This window comes from Pseudorca crassidens, chromosome 11, assembly GCF_039906515.1.
Source record: "Pseudorca crassidens isolate mPseCra1 chromosome 11, mPseCra1.hap1, whole genome shotgun sequence".
NCBI classification, from domain to species: domain Eukaryota; kingdom Metazoa; phylum Chordata; class Mammalia; order Artiodactyla; family Delphinidae; genus Pseudorca; species Pseudorca crassidens.
The window spans coordinates 106,050,372-106,071,068 of record NC_090306.1 but is presented as its reverse complement, the minus strand read 5'-3'; the positions used below and the strand labels follow the sequence as shown (position 1 = coordinate 106,071,068).

Here is a 20,697-nt window from a genome sequence, read left to right as displayed (position 1 = left end):
GCTCTCCCCACCGCTAGGTATAATTACCCCAAGTACGTACTGGGACCAGAGAAGTGACCTCAACACTTGGGTCAGGACTCTGTTTATCATCTGACTTCCACAGCCTCCACTCAAACCAGTGACTCATGACGCTTCATATACCCTGGCACACGTGTCACCTCAGATCTTGTATCCAACAGCCCTTGAAAGGTCTGGATAGTCCCTTTTCCAAAGTAAATGTGTTACTTTGTTAAGAGGCGCTGGGTCCCTTTGGGGAAAGATTAGAGGAATATTTTTTTATGTACTTATGGTGGCACTGTAGGATCCTTTCTATAAGAGACCAAGCCTCCCTTTCAACCAGTGGACTCCAGGTCTCAGAACTGGCTCAGATTTAAATACAGAGTGAGGGATCATGATTTCCCATTGCAGTGACTGACATTTGCTTTCTGATCACCAATTCTTGATTTTTTTCTCGTTATTCAAATCAAACACCACTCAGGTCAGCTGTTCATCTACTTCACCCCAAAGAACACCATGGTCCAACAGCGCCACAGATCCCCGTGGATCAAGTCTTCCTGGTCGCCACTCCAGCATGGGGCAGAAGAAATGCAAGGAGGCATTTCAAACTGCTGCGGTGGGACAAGGAGACGTGATGCAGCCCCAGGTGCCTGCTCCAAGCTGTGAGCCTCTCCTCCTGGGCTTGATTTTAGGTCTGGAGGCAAGAGGGGTAGTGGAGCAGGACATGAAGACAGTGGTTTCAAGCAGGGTAACAATAGCCTCCTCCAGCGGCGGGCTTCAACTGACAAGGGAGTCTCAGCGGTGAGGAGGGATTTAAGGTTACGCATCAACAAATGTTTATTCGGCACCTACCAGGTGCCCCACACTCCCCACCCCCTAGATGTGAGCCACACACACACACTCTCTCCCTTTCCCCCACACTCAGGACTCGCCACACTCATTCAACGGCCCTCTTCCTTGCCCAACTGCCCCGGGGGCCAAATCTGTACAGTGAGGGGCTGCCGCCGCCGCTGCCCGCGCTGCCCTGTCCGCTCCCAGATCCTGACGAAGGCCCACCTCGCCTCACAAGCACTTTCCCGGTGACACCGCCTTTAGGCGCCGGACCGGCTTCTCAGCCCGGTACGCGCCACCCGCCCACGTGGTTCGCTCACGTGACACGCCACTGCGCCGTGGGCCCTACCGCTCAGGACGCTTCTGATTGGCCCGAACCATTTCCTGCTTCCGGGTTAAGGTCCAAACAGCACTGTCTTTTCGAGCGGCCCCGCCAAGAGAGAGAGGCCATTGGCCTTTGCTCTGAGCAGGGGCGGGGCACAGCCTTCGGAACTAGCACCCGGACGAGGGTCTCCGAGACAGCCGAGCGGCGCCGCAAAGAGCCGAATAGAGCCAAGGAGACCCGAGTACGACCCGAGCAGCGCAGGCTGGCCGGAAGCGGAGCCGAGCGCAGCCGGAAGGAGCCGAGCGCGCCCGAAGGGTCTGTGCGCGGCGGGGCGTTGGCCGAGTCAAGCCCGAGCCATGGCGGCTGAGGGGACAGATGTGGCCAGAGGCGGGGCTGTTGGAGGCCGCCTGGCCAAGGGCAGCTTGCGGCAGGCTATGTGCCCCGACGCGGCCCCGAGCCGGAGGCGCGGCTCGGCGCGGTCGCGAGACGCCGAGCGCCGAGCCTACCAGTGGTGCCGGGAGTACTTGGGCGGGGCCTGGCGCCGAGTACGGCCGGAGGAGCTGAGGGTTGACCCCGTGAGGTGGGAGGTCAGGGGTCAGCCCCTCTTGTGCGCGGGCCGGGGTCAGGCTTAGGCTCGGGCCCTCGGGACACTCAGCGTTCCTGGGCCGGGGGCGGGGCAGGGCCGGGAGCTACGGGGGGGCGCGGGGGCTGGACGCCGGGCCGGTGGAGCGGATGGCGGGCTGAGCGCGCCCTGCTGTGGGTCTGCAGCGGAGGCCTCAGTAACCTGCTCTTCCGCTGCTCGCTGCCTGACCACCTGCCCCGCGTTGGCGAGGAGCCCCGGGAGGTGCTGCTGCGGCTGTACGGGGCCATCCTGCAGGTGAGGAGGGAGTGAAGGCCGCAGTGGCCTCAGGTCCTCTCACCCAAGTGTGGCAGGTGGTATGGTCCCCACTAAGCAGGTGAGGACACTGAGCCTTAGGAGCTAAGTATTTTGTCCATTGTGATACTAACGCCTGCGCTCTGGAGCCCCCGGGCAATAGAACAGGAAGTCCAGATAGAACCAACCAAATAGAACCAGATAGAACCAGATGTGGTGGGAGGAGCAAGAAGACCCTCGGGTGGGTCTCGCCACTTTGCCTCTGGCCCCTTGTGACCGTGGTCCCTTCGCTATCTGTTTTTCTTAAGGGAGTGGACTCCTTGGTCCTTGAAAGTGTGATGTTCGCCATCCTTGCAGAGCGGTCACTGGGGCCCCAGCTCTACGGAGTCTTTCCAGAGGGCCGGCTGGAACAGTACATCCCAGTACGAGCCCGGCCCCGACCTCCCCGAAGCATCTCCTTCCCCAGCCCCTATTCCCCTTCCCAATGTCTGCTTTCACAACCCTCACCCCAGGTAGGGAATTTTCCCCAAGCCCTGACTTCCCCCACCTCCGTTGCCCCACCCTTCCCCCCTCCTGCCCCAGCCCCTTCACCACCCTGATAGGTTCCTGGGTGCAGAGCAGGCCACTGAAGACGCATGAGCTTCGAGAGCCCGTGTTGTCTGCAGCCATCGCCACGAAGATGGCCCAGTTCCATGGCATGGAAATGCCTTTCACTAAGGAGCCCCACTGGCTATTTGGGACCATGGAGCGGTGAGTCGGGGGCCTCCTCAGGGCTCCTGCACATAGGGCAAACCCTCATGTTGGCAGTTACTACGCTGGGGTGTGACTGAATGCATCTAGTGCTCTGTCTACCTCTCCAGCTGAGTGGATCAAGTGTCCCACTGTCTAGCATGGTTTCTCACACAACAGGCTTCCAAATGATTGCCAGACAAGTCATTCGGTGACCGAACGGGTAGGACAGAGGGGAGGGATAGCAGAGTGAGTATATCCTGTTCTTGGGGCTTCAGGTATTTAAAGCAGATCCAGGACCTACCCAGCACTGGCCTCCCCCAGATGAGCCTGCTGGAGATGTACAGCTTGCAGGACGAGATGGGCAGCCTCAGGTGAGGGCAGGCAGGATGGGGCAGGGGTGGGTGCGTGGGGACAGAAGAGCACAGGAGATGTGCCAGGCACCTAGTGGGGTCCTACCCAGGATTTGCTGAAGGCTGGGGTCAGGGCCTCGCCCATGCGCGTGCCTCTGACCCTCCTTTCGTCACTCCTGCTCAGGACCCATGCCCGTGTTCCCCTGCAGGAAGTTGCTAGACTCTACCCCATCACCAGTGGTCTTTTGCCACAATGACATCCAGGAAGGTAGGAGAAGGCATCTGAGTCTCCCAACCTCAGGTGAGGGGGGCCAGAGGACCCTGGAGTGACCAGAACCTCACCACATTTCTCCAGGGAACATCTTACTGCTCTCAGAGCCAGAAAACGTTGACGGCCTCATGCTGGTCGACTTCGAGTACAGCAGTTATAACTACAGGTGAGGGTAAGAGGATGGCCTCCCATGGGTCTGTTCCCACAGTGCCCTGGAAAAGCAGACCAGGCCTTCATCTCTGCATCCCAGCTGCCCAGCGTATTTGGGGACTGAGTGTCCACCTTATTCCCTCAGGGGCTTTGACATTGGGAACCATTTTTGTGAGTGGGTTTACGATTACACTCATGAGGAGTGGCCTTTCTACAAAGCGCAGCCTGCAAACTACCCCACCCGGGGACAGCAGGTATGTGGGCCAGAAGCTGGGAGCAGGACCTGGCTTAGAAGGGAGAAGGAGGTTGAAGTCTGGAAGGAATGGCGAGCAAGGGTGTTAACTGGGAAATGCTCCCCAGTCTCCCCATTTCCTGACTCTTGTCTTTTGATTTCAGCTCCATTTTATTCGCCACTACCTGGCAGAGGTAAAGAAAGGTGAGACCATCTCCCAAGAGGAGCAGAGGAAACTGGAAGCAGATTTGCTGGCAGAGGCTAATAGGTGAGGAAAGACGTGTGGGGCAGGGGTGGAGCAGGGTGCAGAGGCAAGGGGGGGAATGTGGCAGGTAGACTCACTGGGCTGCAGGTTAGGGGTCAGTGCAGAGTGGGGGCAGGAAGTGGGGGTGAGGTCTGAGGCTGATGGGGAAGAACAGTTTGAGAGTGGGAAGAGTCAGGACAGGGTAGGGGTTAAGACGATAGGGGAGAAGTTAGAGCTTTGGGGCTTGACCAGCCTGGAGGAGGGGGTTCAGGCAGTGCTAAATGTGCTCTGAACCCCCCTTTTCCTGCTCCCCCTCAGGTATGCTCTGGCATCTCATTTCTTCTGGGGTCTCTGGTCCATCCTCCAGGCATCCATGTCCACTATAGAATTTGGTTACTTGGTAAGTAACCAGGTTGGGTGAGTTAGGTGTGGGGACAGGGCGCAGCAGAGGCCTTGGACCCTCTAGGCCAGCTGTGGGCAGACTGAGGGGGGTGTGGGGTGCTAGTCCCACCCCTTTTCACCAGTGCGCGGGTTTCCTTCCTTAGGAGTACGCCCAGTCTCGGTTCCAGTTCTACTTCCAGCAGAAGGGAGAGCTGACCAGCTTCCACCCCTCATCCTGACTCTCCACATCCCAACTCCTTGGATTTCTCCTGGAGCCTCCAGGGCAGGACCTTGGAGGGAGGGACAAAGGGGAGGCCCTGGGGACTGGGCTGAGCCCGAGTGAGACTGGGGTTAAGGAGGCTGACCTTCCCCCTCACCCCCCGAGTTTGAGCAGGTCCCCACCGCAGGCAAGTGGGCAGAAGCCCTGGGATGTGTACCTTAAGACAATAAACTAGCTTCTTCCTTCACACCGTCCTAACCCTGCTTGGGTGCGGCGGCAAGTACCGACCAAGGACTGCACACAGATTGACAAAGGGGCCACTGCTAGGAGCCTCAGTTTCCTCTCCTGAAAAGCGTGGCTGTTGGGTGATCTGGGCTTGCAAGTGGTTAGGGGTCCATTCTGCTGTCCCCCACCCCGGCTCCAGCTTAGAAGTGATAAATACTCAGAGGACTTGGGTCGGGCAGTGGGGAGTTACGGGGTACAAAGAGGGCCCCGGGGTGGGGCTGCCCAACCCTGAGCACTGGAGATCAGGGAACAGGAGGCACAGCTGACACACTGGTGACCTTTTCCCTACATTCGGCTATTTTTAGCTCTAATGCCACCATCCTCACGTGAGACCCGTTGGGCGCCCCAGGCTCTCAGACCTTTGAGCCATCTTCATCTTGCAGAAACCCGGCTCCCCCCCACTCCTGATTCTCGCCTCGGAGCCGGGGAGATTCTGGTTGCCAATCCCTAACTGTTCTCTCAACCCAAATTTGGGAGTGGGTGTCAGGTTCCCGGTGAGGGCGGGACTTAGGTGGCCAGGCCTGAAGGACGTGGGGACACAGGCCACAGTGACTGTCCCCACAAGCGGACAGGAGCACACCCGAGCCGTGAGTGGAGTTGGGGGTGGCTCTGGGCTGCCGGCCTGGCCCAGGGCTCTGAGCCGGCAAGTGGGGCGGGGGAGGGGGGTTGAGGCTGGTGCCAGGGTCCCACGTGGCAGCGCTGGGGGTACGCAGACCCCGCCTCACTCCAGACCAGACCGACTCCGCTTCCGGGGCCCCTCTAGCCCCCACCCCGAGGCCGCCCTACACTGTCCTCGGGATTCCTGACGTTTTCAAGGCCCTGACCCCCTTGCGACCCCCGCACCATCGCACGAAGGTTCTGCGGCGGTTGGCGAGGCTGGGGGTCCAGGGGTGGGGCCTCGGCGCTGCGGGTGGCCGACCCAGGGCGGAAGGGGAGGGAGGCGGGCTGGGGGCGCGGCCAGTGCCCGGGGGCGGGGCCTCGACGCGGGCGGCCGTGCTGCCCGCACACCCTCCTGCCACCTCCCAGGTGCCCAGCAACTCCCAGGTGCCCAGCAACCCACAGGATGGCGGAAGCGCACCAGGCTGTGGCCTTCCAGTTCACGGTGACGCCAGAGGGGGTCGACTTCCGGCTCAGTCGGGAGGCCCTAAAACACATCTACCTGTCCGGCATAAACTCCTGGAAGAAACGCCTGATTCGCATCAAGGTGGGCGCAGGTGGTTCTGGTCTCTTCCAGCAGGTGCAGAATCGAGCCTTCCAGGGAGGCAGAGGCTAGGTGTCAGCTGCTGCCCATTGTCAAGGTCCTCCACCCCCATCTCGGCTGACAGCTCTGTGGAGTGACAGGCTCCAGCAGTGCAGAAACCAGAGGGGTGCTCAAGGCGTGGAGAGGAGATGGGTGTGCATGAAGTGTCAGTGGGACACAGTAATCAGGTGCTGCAGGTGTGGGAGTGTAGAGGGGGGTCCACCAGACGTGAAGGAGAAGTGAAAACAGGCAAAGACTTCATAGGTGCCTGCTTACCCCAGTCCTTGCTCTGTGAGCATTCCTGTTTTTGCCCACAGAATGGCATCCTCAGGGGTGTGTACCCTGGCAGCCCCACCAGCTGGCTGTTCGTCGTCATGACGACACTGGGTTCCTCCTACTGCAACGTGGACATCTCCATGGGGCTGGTCTGTTTTATCCAGAGATGGCTTCCTGAGGGGTAAGAAGTGGGGCCATGAGAAAGGGCTGGGTGGGCTCCAAGGCCAAGGTTCCTGAGCTGGGCAGTTACAGGACAACAGCCATTGGAGGTAATAGGGGCAGCCCTCCCTGGGGGCGACCACCATCTCAGTCCCTACTTCTGTGACTTCGAGTGTGACGCACTCACAGGCTCAGATGTGAGTGTGTCCAGGGAGTTTTTCCTCCCTTGGTGCCTCCCCCGAGATGGCTCACATACATCAGGACTGCAAAGTCAGAATCTCCCTGAGGTTGGTCTCAAGTGGACCCCCCTGCAGTCCTCTCCCCTTCTCTGATAGATGTGGCCCCTACCGGAGCCCACAGACACGGACACTTCTCAGCATGGCCATCTTCTCCACGGGGGTCTGGATGACGGGCATCCTCTTCTTCCGCCAAACCCTGAAACTGCTGCTTTCCTACCACGGTTGGCTGTTCGAGATGCACGGCCAGATCAGCCACTTCACCAGAGTCTGGGCTGTGAGCAGAAGCTGGTGGAGGGGTCCAGGCATCGGGTTTGAGACCCCAGGGCCTCACTTTGGGTTCTGAGCTGGAGGGGACAGCCAGGCGGGGCACTGGTGCCTGGCGGGGTTTGTCCCGGTTTTGAGGGTCTGGGGTACCCCTCCAGTGTTTGCTAGTTTCCATTCTTTCCCCCAGCTTCCCCCTCAACATTCTCCACTCTGTACCCCCAGATGTGTGTCCGCCTTCTGTCCGGCCAGCGGCCCATGCTCTACAGCTTCCAGACATCTCTGCCCAAGTTGCCCGTGCCCAGCGTGTCAGCCACGATTCATCGGGTGAGGGCCTGGGTCAGACATCCCAGTGGGCAGGGCAGGCTGGACTCAGAGAACTTATCCAAACATAAGGGACTGTCCCCTACAAAGAGTCGGCTTGAGAGGGAGCAATGGGGCTGGGCTTGGAAGAAGGTCAGGACAGAGGCAGCTCTTGCTGACTGGCCCTCACATGGGCAATAACTTGGCTGGACAGTACCTAGAATCCGTGCAACACTTATTGGATGACGAGGAATATTACCGAATGGAGACACTGGCCAAGGAATTCCAGGAGAAGACTGCCCCCAGGCTGCAGAAGTACCTGGTACTCAAGTCATGGTGGGCAGCCAATTATGTGAGTTCTACCTCCCGGGCTTACCCTCTCCCACCCTGTGTCCTGGCTGCTCACAGCCCACCCTCCTCTGCCCCAGCTCCAACCTCCCACCCACCCGCAGGTGAGCGACTGGTGGGAAGAGTATGTCTACCTTCGAGGCAGGACTCCCCTCATGGTGAACAGCAACTATTATGTCATGGTAAGGGCTAGAGCCACATTGGCTCCTGTGTGCTCAGCTCTGTCCCCAGCTCTGGTCTCAGGGCAAGGAACCTGGACGACAGTTCAGAGCCCTAGTGGTGGTTTCTGTAGGCAAGTGGGGGTTCTGAAGTGAGGCCTGAAGGAGAGGGAAGATGCGGGGGTGGGGGTGGTGGTCATATCCTGGAAGAATAGTCAGGAAGCAGCTCGCAGGCGATGGGGATACTGAGGGTCTGGAGAGCCCAGTAGACCCCACAGGCTGATACTGTCACTCCCAGAGTTCCTCAGGCTCACTGTTCTGCCCAGCTCAGGCGCTCTCACTTCCTTCCTTGTTCCCTCGCTGGCTTTCCAGCCACAACTTCCCAGCCGTCCTGACGCCATTACCAGGGAACTTCCTTAAGTGTGTCTTAAGCAGATCCAGAGCTGTTTCTTGTAGAGCTCAGGGGGTCACTGTCGGTCCCTATCCCACATGACTGACCCTTTTCCTGCTCCTAGTACAAGACTGTGCACAGCCAGCTGGGAGAGGCTGCCCAGCCACTGCCCTGCGCACCTCTTTGCTCTCCCACCTCCAAAGCACGTTTCAAGTAGCATGCTGGCATTTCCCTCCTCCACAAAGCTGTCTTTCCAGAAACCTGTATGCAGTTTGTCTAGACCAGAGGTTTTAAGCTGTTCTGTAGTGGCAGGACCCCTTCCTCAAAGAAAAATAAACAAAACAGCAACAAATACAATGGGTTTGGAAAAGCAGCTCAGGTCGAAGCCAGGGCAGGGGGTTATCTGATCAGTAGTTATGCATTTCACTTCTTGTACTTGGTTCTCAGAGGGTGTGCAGGATGGACTGGGGAAAGGGGGCAAGACACCCCAGACAGAGAGATGCCACTGTGCACACCTGTCGCAGCCTCCTTGCAGGCTCCGTTCTCTCCCTGTAGGACTTAGTGCTCGTCAAGAACACAGACGTGCAGGCAGCCCGCCTGGGAAACATTGTCCACGCCATGATCATGTATCGCCGTAAACTTGACCGTGAAGAGATCAAGCCTGTGAGTTGGGTTGGGGGTGAGGGCGTGACCGGGAGAGGAGGCCTGCGTCTGAGCTGTGCTGGGCCGTCCTCCTAGGTGATGGCGCTGGGCATCGTGCCCATGTGCTCCTACCAGATGGAGAGGATGTTCAACACCACCCGGATCCCAGGGAAGGACACAGGTACTAGGCCGCGGCCGGGCGCCCGCGCTGGGACCGCAGGATGGAGGCCGCCCCCTCCCAGCTGTGGGCCCACCACGGCCAGATGCCCTACCGCCTGCTGGTCACCAAGCGTCCTCAGTGTCTCAGGGTCATGTAGCTGCGAAAAATAGTTTGTGGCCGATACTAGACACCTGCTGTTTACAGGCACGGTGCTAGTCCTGGGACCCTGGGAGACCCAGGTCAGAGCCCCTCCCCTGCAGGGGCTCACAGTTCGGGAGTCTCCCGCGCAAAGATCAACAGGAGGCCTAGTGGAGCTCCCCGCTCAAGGAGCCTGTAGAGGAGGAGGGGTGGGCTCGCCCAGGGCCCCCAGGGCCACCAAGCAGCACCCGCATTTCTAATGCCAGGACAGTCTGTGGGATTTCCTAGAGCTTTGGTTTTCTCTTCTGTGCAATGCCTCATGGGACTGTGGTTGGCATTAAATGACAGACAGCGAAGCTCAGGGCACGGGGCCTGGCTTGGTGCCAGCAGATTCCACCAGGCGAAGGGTCCATGCGGTCACCTGGTGTGAGGCTGGGGGGCCATCCTGAGTGGCATGGGGGGAGGGAGGAGCTCCCTACCTTCCCGCCTGAGCCCACCCATGGCCTCTGCCACAGACGTGCTGCAGCACCTCACAGACAGCAGGCACGTAGCCGTCTACCACAAGGGCCGTTTCTTCAAGTTGTGGCTCTATGAGGGCTCCCGCCTGCTCAAGCCTCGGGACCTGGAGATGCAGTTCCAGAGGATCCTGGATGACCCCTCCCCACCCCAGCCTGGGGAGGAGAGACTGGCGGCCCTCACCGCAGGGGGAAGGTATTGGGGCCCAGGTTCAGGCGCCGTGAGGAGAGGAGTTGGGTCCTGTGTGCCACCCTGGAACTCGGCCAGAGCCCTCAGCAAGGGAGGAGCGTGGGCCCCAGCGTCCTCTGCGTAAACCAGGACCTGTGGTCGTAAGGGGCGCGGCAGGAGGGTAGCTGCTGTGACCTCTAACTGCTGGTGGCTAGGTGGGGGTGTGTGGAGAAGGGGGACACAGATCCTGGGAGGTGCCCTCACGCCCACAGGGGCCCCCCCCCGCTCACTCTGCCCTCCTGCCCTCAGAGTGGAGTGGGCTCAGGTACGCCAGGCCTTCTTCAGCTCCGGCAAGAACAAGGCTGCCCTGGATGCCATCGAGCGCGCTGCTTTCTTTGTGGCTCTGGATGAGGAGTCTCACTGCTATGACCCCGAAGACGAGGCCAGCCTCAGCCTCTACGGCAAGGCCTTGCTGCACGGCAGCTGCTACAACAGGTACCGCACCCCCAGCTCCACTGCAGGCCCCACCCCGCCCACCCCTGGCTCCTCCCCTGCCCCGCCCACCTGGGGGTCCTCCCCTGCCCCGCCCACCCCGGGCTCCTCCCCCTGCCCCCACACCGCCACCCCATCTCCGCCCGCTGCAGGTGGTTCGACAAGTCCTTCACTCTCATCGCTTTCAAGAACGGCCAGCTGGGCCTCAACACAGAACACGCGTGGGCAGACGCCCCTATCATAGGGCACCTCTGGGAGGTAGCAGGTCCTGGGAGAGGTCCCGCAGGGCAGGGGCGGGGCGGGGACCGGGGCAGCAGGGCAAGGACGGCCTCTCAGCCTGACCTTGCCCCTGCAGTTTGTCCTGGGCACCGACAGCTTCGACCTGGGCTACTCGGAGACTGGGCATTGTCTGGGCACACCCAACCCTGTGCTGGCCCCCCCTCAGCGGCTGCAGTGGGACATTCCTGAGCAGGTGTGCGGGCCGAGAAGGGGCAGGGGTGGGTGTGCGAGAGTGACAAGTGTCTGAGATGCCCTGTGGCCCTCCCCTCTGTCCCAGCCCCACCCTCAGGGTAAGGGTCCAGAGTGTCTCATGGTCCAGACTGGCTACAGGGAGAATAGAGACCCCAGGACTATTTCGGGGCTGGAGAAAGACATGAGGTGTGAGCTCGTGTCCAGGGAGTACCTGTCAGTGCTTCCTCCCCGACAAAGCCCAGCCAGGCATCTGTGCTGATGCCCCTGGCTTGTCCTTTGCGTCTCCTTCTCCTGAGGATGTCAAGCACACTGAGGCCTGCCCAGCCTTGCCTACATCCTCAGGCCTCCTGGACGTGACCCGGGAGTCCTCCTGGAGAGCTCTGCCCCCAGCTGACCCCTCCGTGTCTTGGCAGTGCCAGGCAGTCATCGAGAGCTCCTACCAGGTGGCCAAGGCGCTGGCTGACGACGTGGAATTGTACTGCTTCCAGTTCTTGCCCTTTGGCAAAGGCCTCATCAAGAAGTGCCGGACCAGCCCTGACGCCTTCGTGCAGATCGCCCTGCAGCTGGCATACTTCCGGGTAGGAGCCCCAGGCCACTGAGCAGGCAGGGGTGGCACCAGGGCCCACTTGCAAGATTCATCCCTCTGTGTTCCGTAGGACAGAGGCAAGTTCTGCCTGACCTATGAAGCCTCGATGACTAGGATGTTCCGGGAGGGACGGACAGAGACCGTACGTTCCTGCACCTGCGAGTCCACAGCCTTTGTTCAGGCCATGGTGCAGGGGCGCCACCTGGTGAGCCCCCCGTGGCCTCGCGCTGACGTGACCGCTCGGCCTCCTGCCTGCTGTAGGGTCAGGGCTACTCTTCACTGCTCGGTTTCTGCCCCCAGAAAGCAAACCTCCAAGATCTGTTCCGGAAAGCGGCTGAGAAGCACCAGAATGCGTGCCGCCTGGCCATGACAGGGGCTGGCATTGACAGGCACCTCTTCTGCCTTTACGTGGTTTCCAAGTTCCTGGGGGTCAGCTCCCCTTTCCTGGCTGAGGTCAGTGTTGATGGGCGTGCCCTCTGTCCTCAGGCCCTCTCCTGGTGGGTCTTGGCCTGTTTTCTGTCCGGACAGCTGGGGCCAGTGTTCCCGGCCCACACGCCACCCAGGCCTGTGGACTGGCACCAAGCGGGAGCCTCCCCCTCGTGGAGTGGCTGTTGGCGTGAGGGGGGATGGACAGACAAACATGATATGTCAGGTGGTGGCAGCGCTTGTGAGAGAAGGGCAGAGGCTCAGGGGAACCGGGGCGTCCAGGTGGAGGGAACCTCCAGTGCCCGGACATTGACACTGAGGCAGGAGTGTGGGATGTGGGAGGGACAGTGGGAGGGGTGGGGGGCGGAGCCAGGGGACGGACAGACAGGTCACCTGATGGTGGGTTTTGTGCAGAGGCTGTGATGGTGAGAACAGACTAGGGGACCACGGACAGCAATCAGGAAGGTCCTGCGTCCTGTCCCTTCTGCATCCTTAGCCAGGACGGTGCCAGGCTCACGCACCTGTCCGCAGGTGTGCGTGGCACCTGACTGCCGGCCTCCCTGTTGCAGGTGCTCTCAGAACCCTGGCGCCTCTCCACCAGCCAAACTGCTCAATTCCAGATCCGCATGTTTGACCCAAACAAGTACCCCAATCACCTGGGGGCTGGCGGTGGCTTTGGCCCTGTAAGTGCCCTTGAAGGTGGACAGGTGGGAAGGACCAGGGGCTGGGGTGTCAGCGGAGAGTGCAGGGCCTTGAGGAGGTCAGGCCAGAGGCAGGAGCACAGCCCTGGACCTGCCCTGCCTGGAAACAGGATAGGTACCTGTCGACCCCAGCAAGAAAGGTGGCTGGGACCCCACCCATGTTGACACCCACTGCTGGAGTGACCCTTCCCGGGGCTTCTGTACCCTCTGAAGTGGGCTTATGGAGACAGTCCAGATATCCCACTGAGACACTCATGTGGGCTAGTTTGTCGGGGAGCTAGAGACCCCCTGCAAACGTGAGGGGGGCCTCCTGAGGGAACCTGAGGTCCTGGAACCCCCGGTGGGGTCTTCTCTTCTGTTTTCATACTGTTTCCTGGGGATGGGCCCTTCCTGTGAATCTTGTGGGCAGAGCAAGGATAACATCAGCTTGGCTTCCAGATACTCAAGGTTCAGTTCACCTCTTCTTCTTCACCCCTTGTGCTGCCCTCAGGTAGCTAATGATGGCTACGGGGTTTCCTACATGATCGCGGGTGAGAACACCATCTTCTTCCACGTCTCCAGCAAGTTCTCAAGCTCAGAGACAGTGAGTGTCTCCTGCTCCCACTCAGCCTGAGGAGGGGTCGCCCCCCAGGGCATGTCTGGCTGGGGAAGAATCCTTCCCTGTGGGGACAGAGGGGCGGGGGCTCACCTGGAGGTTGGTCTGAGCTCTTGACTCCCGCAGAATGCCCAGCGCTTTGGGAACCACATCCGCCAAGCTCTGCTGGACATCGCTGATCTTTTCCAAGTTCCCAAGGCTGACAGCTGAGGGCTGGAGAAATGCCAGCTGCCCTTCTGTCCCCACATTGTGGAGGAAGGGGCCTGTGGTCCGCTTGCAGGCACAGCGGTGGCCGTGCACAGGTGCCCAGGCTCCAAGGACACCTCTGGAAGCAGGTGCTCCCTGGGCAGACGCTGCTCCCTGAGGGCTCAAGTGGTGGAGGTAGCGCTGGAGCAAGAAGGGAATCTTCTTTTTGTTTTTTTCTTGCTAGATGTTAATAAAAATTAAGCTGTATAATTCTATTTTAGCCCTTAAGTACCTGTGTTTTTTGGTGGGGGAACTAGGAGGCCCTTCCCCTGCTCCGGCCTGAGGCCAGGGATGTGGCAAGGGAAGGTCTAGGGCTGGAGACTATTTGTGAGAGGTTCTGACCTGCTTTGAAAGGTGGGTCTCTGCTGTCTACACCCACATACGCACTTGGAATAAATTCTTGCTTCAGAACGTCCACCTGTTCCCTGGGCCCATTTCTGTTTGTCTTCTGGAGAGTGGGGCCCTCTGTGCACGGACATGTCCTCTGCACCCCCTTGGGCTGGAGCACAGCTCTGTAGAGGCCCTCGGCATAGGGAGAAGCTACAGTCCCAGGCCTGAGGTCTGGGTGCCAAGTGGTCATGTCTGTGAGAGGGCACACAAGATAATCTGGAGCAGCAGATGCTCCTTCCCTTGGGTCGGCTTTTTTATTAAAATAATATTACGAGTAAACAAAAATTATTATGGAAAGTCTAAGCAGGTACTCAATTACTACTGCTGCATGCCTAAACGAATGGACTCTGGTAGGCGATGAGGACCGGACATGAATTAGATACACTCCCAGGCCTTCTCTTATTAACCAGTGTTTACTGAGCAACCACTGTCTACTTGGCTCTGTGCTGGGGATTCACTGGTGAACAAGGCACCCCCTGCACACGGGGAATTCACTACTCAGTGAGGCAAGCATGGAGCAGGGAATTCAGGCTCTTGAATAACCCATTTAGCAAATACTTACTAAGCGCTACAGTGTGCTAAGCTCTGGAATACAGCAGTGAACAAAACTGGCAAAAACAATCCTTCCCTGTGCAGCTTAGAGTCTAGTGAGGGAGACAGGCAATAACCAAGAAGAATGAGCAAATGACATAGTAAGTCAGAGGGCAGATAAGTACTAAGGAGAGAAGTAAGGGGAGGGAGCAATGGAGGGGTGGATGGCAATTTCAGACAGGGTGGCAGAGGCAGGCCTTCCTGAGTGGGGCCATTTGACTCAGACCAGCAGGAGATGAGGGTGCAATCCATGTATGTACCTGAGGGCAGGGTATTCCTGGCCAAGGGGGCAGCAACAGCCAATGCTTCAGGGTGGGAGGAGCCTGCTGTGGTGGAGGAACAGTACCCGAGGGCCTGTGGCTGGCGTGGAGTCGGGAGCAGCAGGAGGGGACAGGTGGAGTGGCGCAGCAAGGGCCCTGTAGGCCAGGCTCTGGGTTCTCCAAATGATGGGGGAAGCCACCGGGGTTGGAGCAGAGGGTGACATAATCTGTTGTAAACTCTTAATGGGATCACTCTGGCTAACCAGAATATTAGAACAAAGCAGGGTGTAGTAAGGTTAGAAGCAAGAAGGCCTAGCAGAGGGTACTGCTCATGGTGGTGGCAGAGCTGGGAGGAATGATGGGACTAACTAAGGGATGGAGATTCAGGATGCTAGCGAGCCATCGAAGATAATTCACGATTTCTATTTGGGTGACTGGGTGATTAAACAAGATTTTTAAACGTTGAGTTTAACATACCTGTAAGAAACATTTGTGAAAATGTCTCATAGACTCTTGAAAATATAAATTGAAAGAAAGGAGATTTAGGTTCCTGATAATAGCTTTGAAGGTTGTCTGAACACTGAGAACATGAGAAGATTCACAGGACAGAAGCTTCTAACCTCTTCTGAGTCTCTGTGAGAAGCTTATAAAAATAAATCTATGCTCACAAAATAGGACATTCCGTAACAGAGCTTTCCTGGGCTTCCAAAAGTATCTTCACAGACCTTTGCCTCTCCGGTGCCTGCGTGACCTACCCTGGGAAACTGGGATCTGGTCGGCTTCTGGGAGACATCAGCTCGCCCAGGCCTGGGAGAACAGTGAGCAGAGATTCCAACAAGCTGCCTTTTAATTAACGTTAAAATTCAGTCAAAATTCTTTTATCTGATTTGTTCTTGGTTGAAGTAAGAGAAGAAAACACAGTGCTTAACCAGGGTATAAACTTCTGGTGACCATCCACCAAATGCAAATCTGCATTAGTACCCCAGAGGTGTGCAGATGTGCATTAGTTAAGGCTAGTACCCATAACAGACAAAGCTTGAAAGCGCAACGGCTTAACCCGATAGAAGTTTAATTCTTGTTCACTTTGCTGAGAGGAAGACTCTACTCCATACCATTATTCAAATAATGGCTGTTAGAAGTCCTGCCCTCCTCCGGTAGCTCCCAATTTGCCTTGGACTCCAACATCCCGCAAGTGCACGGAGGAGAGAGAGGGCTCACTCACGGGGGGCTTCCATGGACTCAGCCTGGCAGTGATAGAGCCTTTCTACCCACATGCCACCAGCCAGGACTCACACTGCAAGGGAGGCTGGGAAATGTAGTCTAGCTGTGTGCCCAGGACATAAAGGAAACGTTTGATGAACAGTTAGCCAGTTTCGGATGCACAAGGGCATGGGCAGACCAGACACATACCTCTGGACTCCCTGAGGGCCCATCCTTCTTGGCCTGGGCTCTGCAGGGTGTTTCAGACGCCCACCTCCACCTGCTGGGACCTCACATTCCAGACCAACTGATCTTCTCTGAGTATCTTTCGCTCCTCCACAAGAACCCTGAGCTCCAGCTTCACTCTCAATTCCTAAAGGAGGCAGGCACCTCCACACCCTTGCCTTTGCCGAACCTCCTCCCTGGAATCCTGTGCCGTTGTTTCTCAGCCTGGTAAACTCCTACTCTTCCCTGAAGCTGCCTTCATTACCCCTCAGAATTATTCCTGATTCATGTTTTTCTGGGATGCTATAAGAGAAATCAGCTCTAGAAAAGTCTAAGCAAATGGTGGAATGATTGGAAGTGTGCAGGTGGCTCAGAGGTAGGAAGCAACAGCTGGAGAACCAGATTCAGAAGGGGAAGGAGCCTGGCAGCTTGGAGAGGGGACGTGGCCCAGACAGCAGACTCCTCAAGAGAGAGACGAGTCCGCACTCTATGCCCAGAACTGTCTGGCTCAGCTCCAGCTGTGTTTCCTACTCTGCCATCAGTTTGCTAAGGATCGGAATCCCTGAGGGAAAATGCAGTGGGTCCCAGGTTTGTCAGGAATCTCAAAGAGTTCAAGGTGTTCAAAACCGAAGTTAACAACCTCCCAAACTGGCTTCTCTGCCACTCTTCCCCATCTCAGCCGGTGGTGTCACCCTCCAGCGACTCAGCCATTCCTTCTTTCTCCCTCCCTTTCCACATTACGAAGCTTTGTCAAGGCGACCTTCTAAATGGCTTCTGACTCCGTGTACTTCCCTCCGCCACGACCACTGCCTCCCTGTCCCCAGCTCCACCATCATTCACCCAAAAACCAGCAACAGCCCCATTTCTACTCTCCCTCCGGCAAGAGAGACTGCTTCGCCATGCCCCTCTTCTGCTTCCCAACCTTCTAAGGCACCCATCGCCCTCCAAATAAAGACCGAGCTCCCTGGACTGACCTATAGAGGCCAGAGTGATCTCTTTAGCCTCCTCTTGACCAGAGTTTTATGTGCAGCCTCTCTAAGGGCTGAGCAGCACGCTCACGTGGCCTTGCTTGGTGATCTGTGCTTTACTGCCTGGAGGCCAGAGCGCCTGGCAGACCTCGTTTGTAACCAAGGCCCGCACCTCGCAGGTGCATGGACCTGGGCCCCTGCCTCATCTCCTTGGGCCTCAGCGTCCTCTTCTGTGAGACAGCTGCAACAATGTCGGCCACCCACGGTAGCTGCGAGACAAAATACTTGGGCCTTCAGCTGCTCACTCAACAATGGTTACTAGCACTTGCTGTCCAGTATACTGGAGACACAGTGGTCAAGCAGACGCCCCGCCGCCCCCACCCCCGCTGTGCACGGATTTACGCTCCAGGTGCAAGGGGGAGAACACTCCCATAAGGACGAGGGTGTCTCCCCTCATCTCAGCTCTACCATCCCTCGACCTCAGCCACTCTTTAATCCAGGTACTCGGCCCACCTGAGACGGAGAGCCCCAAGTGCGGGACCACGTGGGACCAGCCGGGAGCAACCCCGCCCTTTCCGCTCCAGGCGACCAGCCAATGAGACCTCAAGGCCGGGACTTGGGACCAGCGTGAGGCGGGTGTAGTCAGGTGCTCGCAGCGCCGCCCCTTCCGCTCCAGGAGACCAGCCAATGAGGGCCAGAGGCACGCTCCGGGGGCGGGTCTGGTAACGGAAAGGGGAGGGGCGTCATTCTGAGGAGCCGCCTCGAGCCTCAGGCCGCGGAGGAGGGTAGCCGAGCGGAACCCGAGCGCCGGGGAGCTGGAGGTGAGAGAGGCCAGCCCGCCTGGGGGTCCCGGACCCTCCCTTGGCGCCCCGACCCCCGAGTCACGGCGTCCCCAGGCGGTGCTCACCGCCTCACGCCAGACCGGTGGGGCGCCTACCGCTTCCTCACCCACCCGGCCCTCAGCCCGGTCTCGTCACGCCGTGCTCCTCACGCCGCACCCCCGGCCCCTCACCCACACGTCCTCCAGACCCCTCACACCGCACGTCCGGAACTGTGTACACCTGGACCTCTCAGCCTCGCGCCCTCCTGGACGCACGTCACACGCGTCGAATTCCCTCCCATCCGCACACCAGGCGTGGTCCGAGACTCAGCGCGCAACTGCAGGCGCACCACCGCAGGCATCACTCATTCTGTTCGCGTGCTGTTCACACCAGCACGCGCGCACGCCCCGCAGGCTCGCCGGCGCGGGTGCCCCTCGCATCCCCTCACGTTTCTCACCCCAGGAAGGATCCCGGCCTCCGTGACAGCTCTCCGCACTGCGCGGGCGAGACCCTCAGCCCGCAGAGAGGGCCCCAGGCCCTGGCGTGTCTCGTGCCTCTGGCGTCCTCAGCCCCAGCACCTCAGACCTTCACCCCCCAAGGTGACCCGCCCGCCCACAGCCAGCCATCGCCCTCGCTGCCTTGGCTCCGCGCTGGCCCAGGCGTCCTCGGCAGCGCCACAGGCGGGAGTGCCGTGGGCCCAGATGGCGTGGCGGGAGTGCCGTGGGCCCAGATGGCGTGGCGGGAAGGCCGTGGGCCCAGATGGCGTGGAGGGAAGGCCGTGGGCCCAGATGGCGTGGAGGGAAGGCCGTGGGCCCAGATGGCGTGGCGGGAGTGCCGTGGGCCCAGATGGCGTGGAGGGAAGGCCGTGGGCCCAGATGGCGTGGCGGGAGTGCCGTGGGCCCAGATGGCGTGGAGAGAAGGCCGTGGGCCCAGATGGCGTGGGGAGAAGGCCGTGGGCCCAGATGGCGTGGCGGGAAGGCCATGGGCCCAGATGGCGTGGAGAGAAGGCCGTGGGCCCAGATGGCGTGGAGAGAAGGCCGTGGGCCCAGATGGCGTGGCGGGAGTGCCGTGGGCCCAGATGGCGTGGAGGGAAGGCCGTGGGCCCAGATGGCGTGGCGGGAGTGCCGTGGGCCCAGATGGCGTGGAGGGAAGGCCGTGGGCCCAGATGGCGTGGCGGGAGTGCCGTGGGCCCAGATGGCGTGGAGGGAAGGCCGTGGGCCCAGATGGCGTGGGGAGAAGGCCGTGGGCCCAGATGGCGTGGCGGGAAGGCCGTGGGCCCAGATGGCGTGGCGGGAAGGCCGTGGGCCCAGATGGCGTGGCGGGAGTGCCGTGGGCCCAGATGGCGTGGCGGGAAGGCCGTGGGCCCAGATGGCGTGGCGGGAAGGCCGTGGGCCCAGATGGCGTGGCGGGAAGGCCGTGGGCCCAGATGGCGTGGCGGGAGTGCCGTGGGCCCAGATGGCGTGGCGGGAGTGCCGTGGGCCCAGATGGCGTGGAGGGAAGGCCGTGGGCCCAGATGGCGTGGCGGGAGTGCCGTGGGCCCAGATGGCGTGGCCTCCCGCCTTCACTCAGCTCACCCTTCCCTGGGTCCGCCTGCCGGGCCCGCCCCCCCCCGAGATCCCAGGGGCCCTGCCGCGGCCTGCATCCCTCCAGGTGGCTCGCGCTCTGTCCCCAGCCCACCCGCCCCGCCCTCAGCTCCCTGCCCCTCGGGGCCTCCGCTCCGTACCCACCTCTCCTCTTCCTCGCGCCTTCGTCGCGCCTCCACCGCGCGCACGCTTCAGTTCCCAGGCCGGTTACACTCCGCCCGTGGGCTCTGCGCCCCCCAGGGTCCTGAGAATACGAGCAGCCGTGCGGCCTCAGCTGTTCCTGCCACTGCTCCTCTGCTGCACCTCTGCTGACCGTCCGTTCTCAGGAAAAAACCTTTTCATTGCCGTTCGCAGGCAAGCTGGAGACCTCGAGCTTGAACAGGGACTTACCTGGCCCTTTACCCACCTGACTCCACCCGTACCTCTTTACCTTCCCTTCCCTCCGTAGGGTAAGGTGACCAGTCCCTGCGCCATCCGCAACCCTTTCTCCTGATTCTTCAGCCTTCTGTACAGCTAATCCTTTCCACACAGACCAAAGACAGGCAAGTCTCTGCCTTTGTTAATTTAAAAAACAAAAAACTTTTACTCTGTACCACCTTTTCACTATCTCCTGTTTTTTTCTACCCTCCACGTCGAAGTTTGCATGCCCTATCTGTTTTGTCTAGTGATCCATCAGTTCTTTTTTTTTAATATTTATTTTTTTTATTCATTTGGTTGTGGCAGGTCTTAGCCGTGGCAGGTGGGCTTCTTAGTTGCAGCTCGCCGGCTCCTTAGTTGCGGTATGCATGTGGGATCTAGTTCCCTGACCAGGGATGGAACCTGGGCCCCCTGTACTGGGAGTGTGGAGTCTTAACCACTTCGCCACCAGGGAAGTCCCTAAATAGGATTATCTTATTCTAAACTTTTAATCTTATTCTAGGTCTAGCATATTTTTAATAGTAACAGTGTTTTTGTTCCATTTACAAACTTAAACTTTTAATAATAAACTTAATGTATTCTACTTCTTTAAGTACCTCAGTTGTCTTAATAACAAACCATCCTACCTTCTTATATAATTCTTTTTTTTTTTAATTAAAAAAAAAGTTTTTTTGGCTGCGTTGGGTCTTCATTGCTGCTCGTGGACTTTCTCTAGTTGCGGCAAGTGGGGCCTTCTCTTGCGGAGCACGGGCTCTAGGTGCGCGGGCTTCAGTAGTTGCAGCAAGTGGGCTTCAGTAGTTGTGGCTCGCGGGCTCTAGAGCGCAGGCTCAGTAG

The 20,697-nt window shown here is 59.1% G+C and overlaps 3 protein-coding genes across 9 annotated transcripts in view; all 3 read left to right on the top strand.

The window, feature by feature from the left end:
* Window positions 1-1,216: 1,216 nt before the first annotated feature.
* CHKB (choline kinase beta) lies at window positions 1,217-4,854 on the top strand. Of its 4 annotated transcripts, none has more exons than XM_067698541.1 (11): window positions 1,221-1,733; window positions 1,922-2,030; window positions 2,336-2,539; window positions 2,644-2,777; window positions 3,035-3,130; window positions 3,319-3,377; window positions 3,465-3,546; window positions 3,676-3,784; window positions 3,927-4,030; window positions 4,325-4,406; window positions 4,552-4,854. In XM_067698541.1, the coding sequence occupies exons 1-11, from the start codon at window positions 1,510-1,512 to the stop codon at window positions 4,624-4,626; spliced, it is 1,278 nt and encodes a 425-aa protein (XP_067554642.1). In that variant the 5' UTR covers window positions 1,221-1,509; the 3' UTR covers window positions 4,627-4,854. The 4 variants fall into 4 exon arrangements, with proteins under 4 accessions (XP_067554644.1, XP_067554642.1, XP_067554643.1 ...); XM_067698542.1 differs by having other exon boundaries at window positions 1,223-1,733; window positions 2,336-2,449; XM_067698543.1 differs by lacking the exon at window positions 4,325-4,406 and having other exon boundaries at window positions 1,217-1,733.
* A 149-nt stretch (window positions 4,855-5,003) lies between these two features.
* On the top strand, window positions 5,004-13,628 carry CPT1B (carnitine palmitoyltransferase 1B). Of its 2 annotated transcripts, none has more exons than XM_067698539.1 (19): window positions 5,004-5,479; window positions 5,919-6,096; window positions 6,450-6,589; window positions 6,903-7,080; window positions 7,293-7,394; window positions 7,585-7,722; window positions 7,823-7,900; window positions 8,823-8,930; window positions 9,006-9,090; window positions 9,723-9,918; window positions 10,201-10,386; window positions 10,536-10,641; window positions 10,739-10,855; window positions 11,268-11,432; window positions 11,511-11,645; window positions 11,741-11,893; window positions 12,436-12,549; window positions 13,058-13,150; window positions 13,289-13,628. In XM_067698539.1, the coding sequence occupies exons 2-19, from the start codon at window positions 5,956-5,958 to the stop codon at window positions 13,370-13,372; spliced, it is 2,319 nt and encodes a 772-aa protein (XP_067554640.1). In that variant the 5' UTR covers window positions 5,004-5,479; window positions 5,919-5,955; the 3' UTR covers window positions 13,373-13,628. The 2 variants fall into 2 exon arrangements, with proteins under 2 accessions (XP_067554640.1, XP_067554639.1); XM_067698538.1 differs by having other exon boundaries at window positions 7,799-7,900.
* A 4,118-nt stretch (window positions 13,629-17,746) lies between these two features.
* The window catches only part of SYCE3 (synaptonemal complex central element protein 3), a 28,389-nt gene continuing 25,438 nt past the window's right edge, over window positions 17,747-20,697 (top strand). The window contains exon 1 of one of the 3 annotated variants that reach the window (XM_067698533.1): window positions 17,747-17,863. The gene's annotated coding sequence lies outside the window, so the exon portion shown is untranslated. Of the gene's footprint in view, window positions 17,864-19,863; window positions 19,989-20,697 lie in introns of those variants that run through there. The other 2 variants (XM_067698534.1, XM_067698535.1) reach the window with 2 other exon arrangements.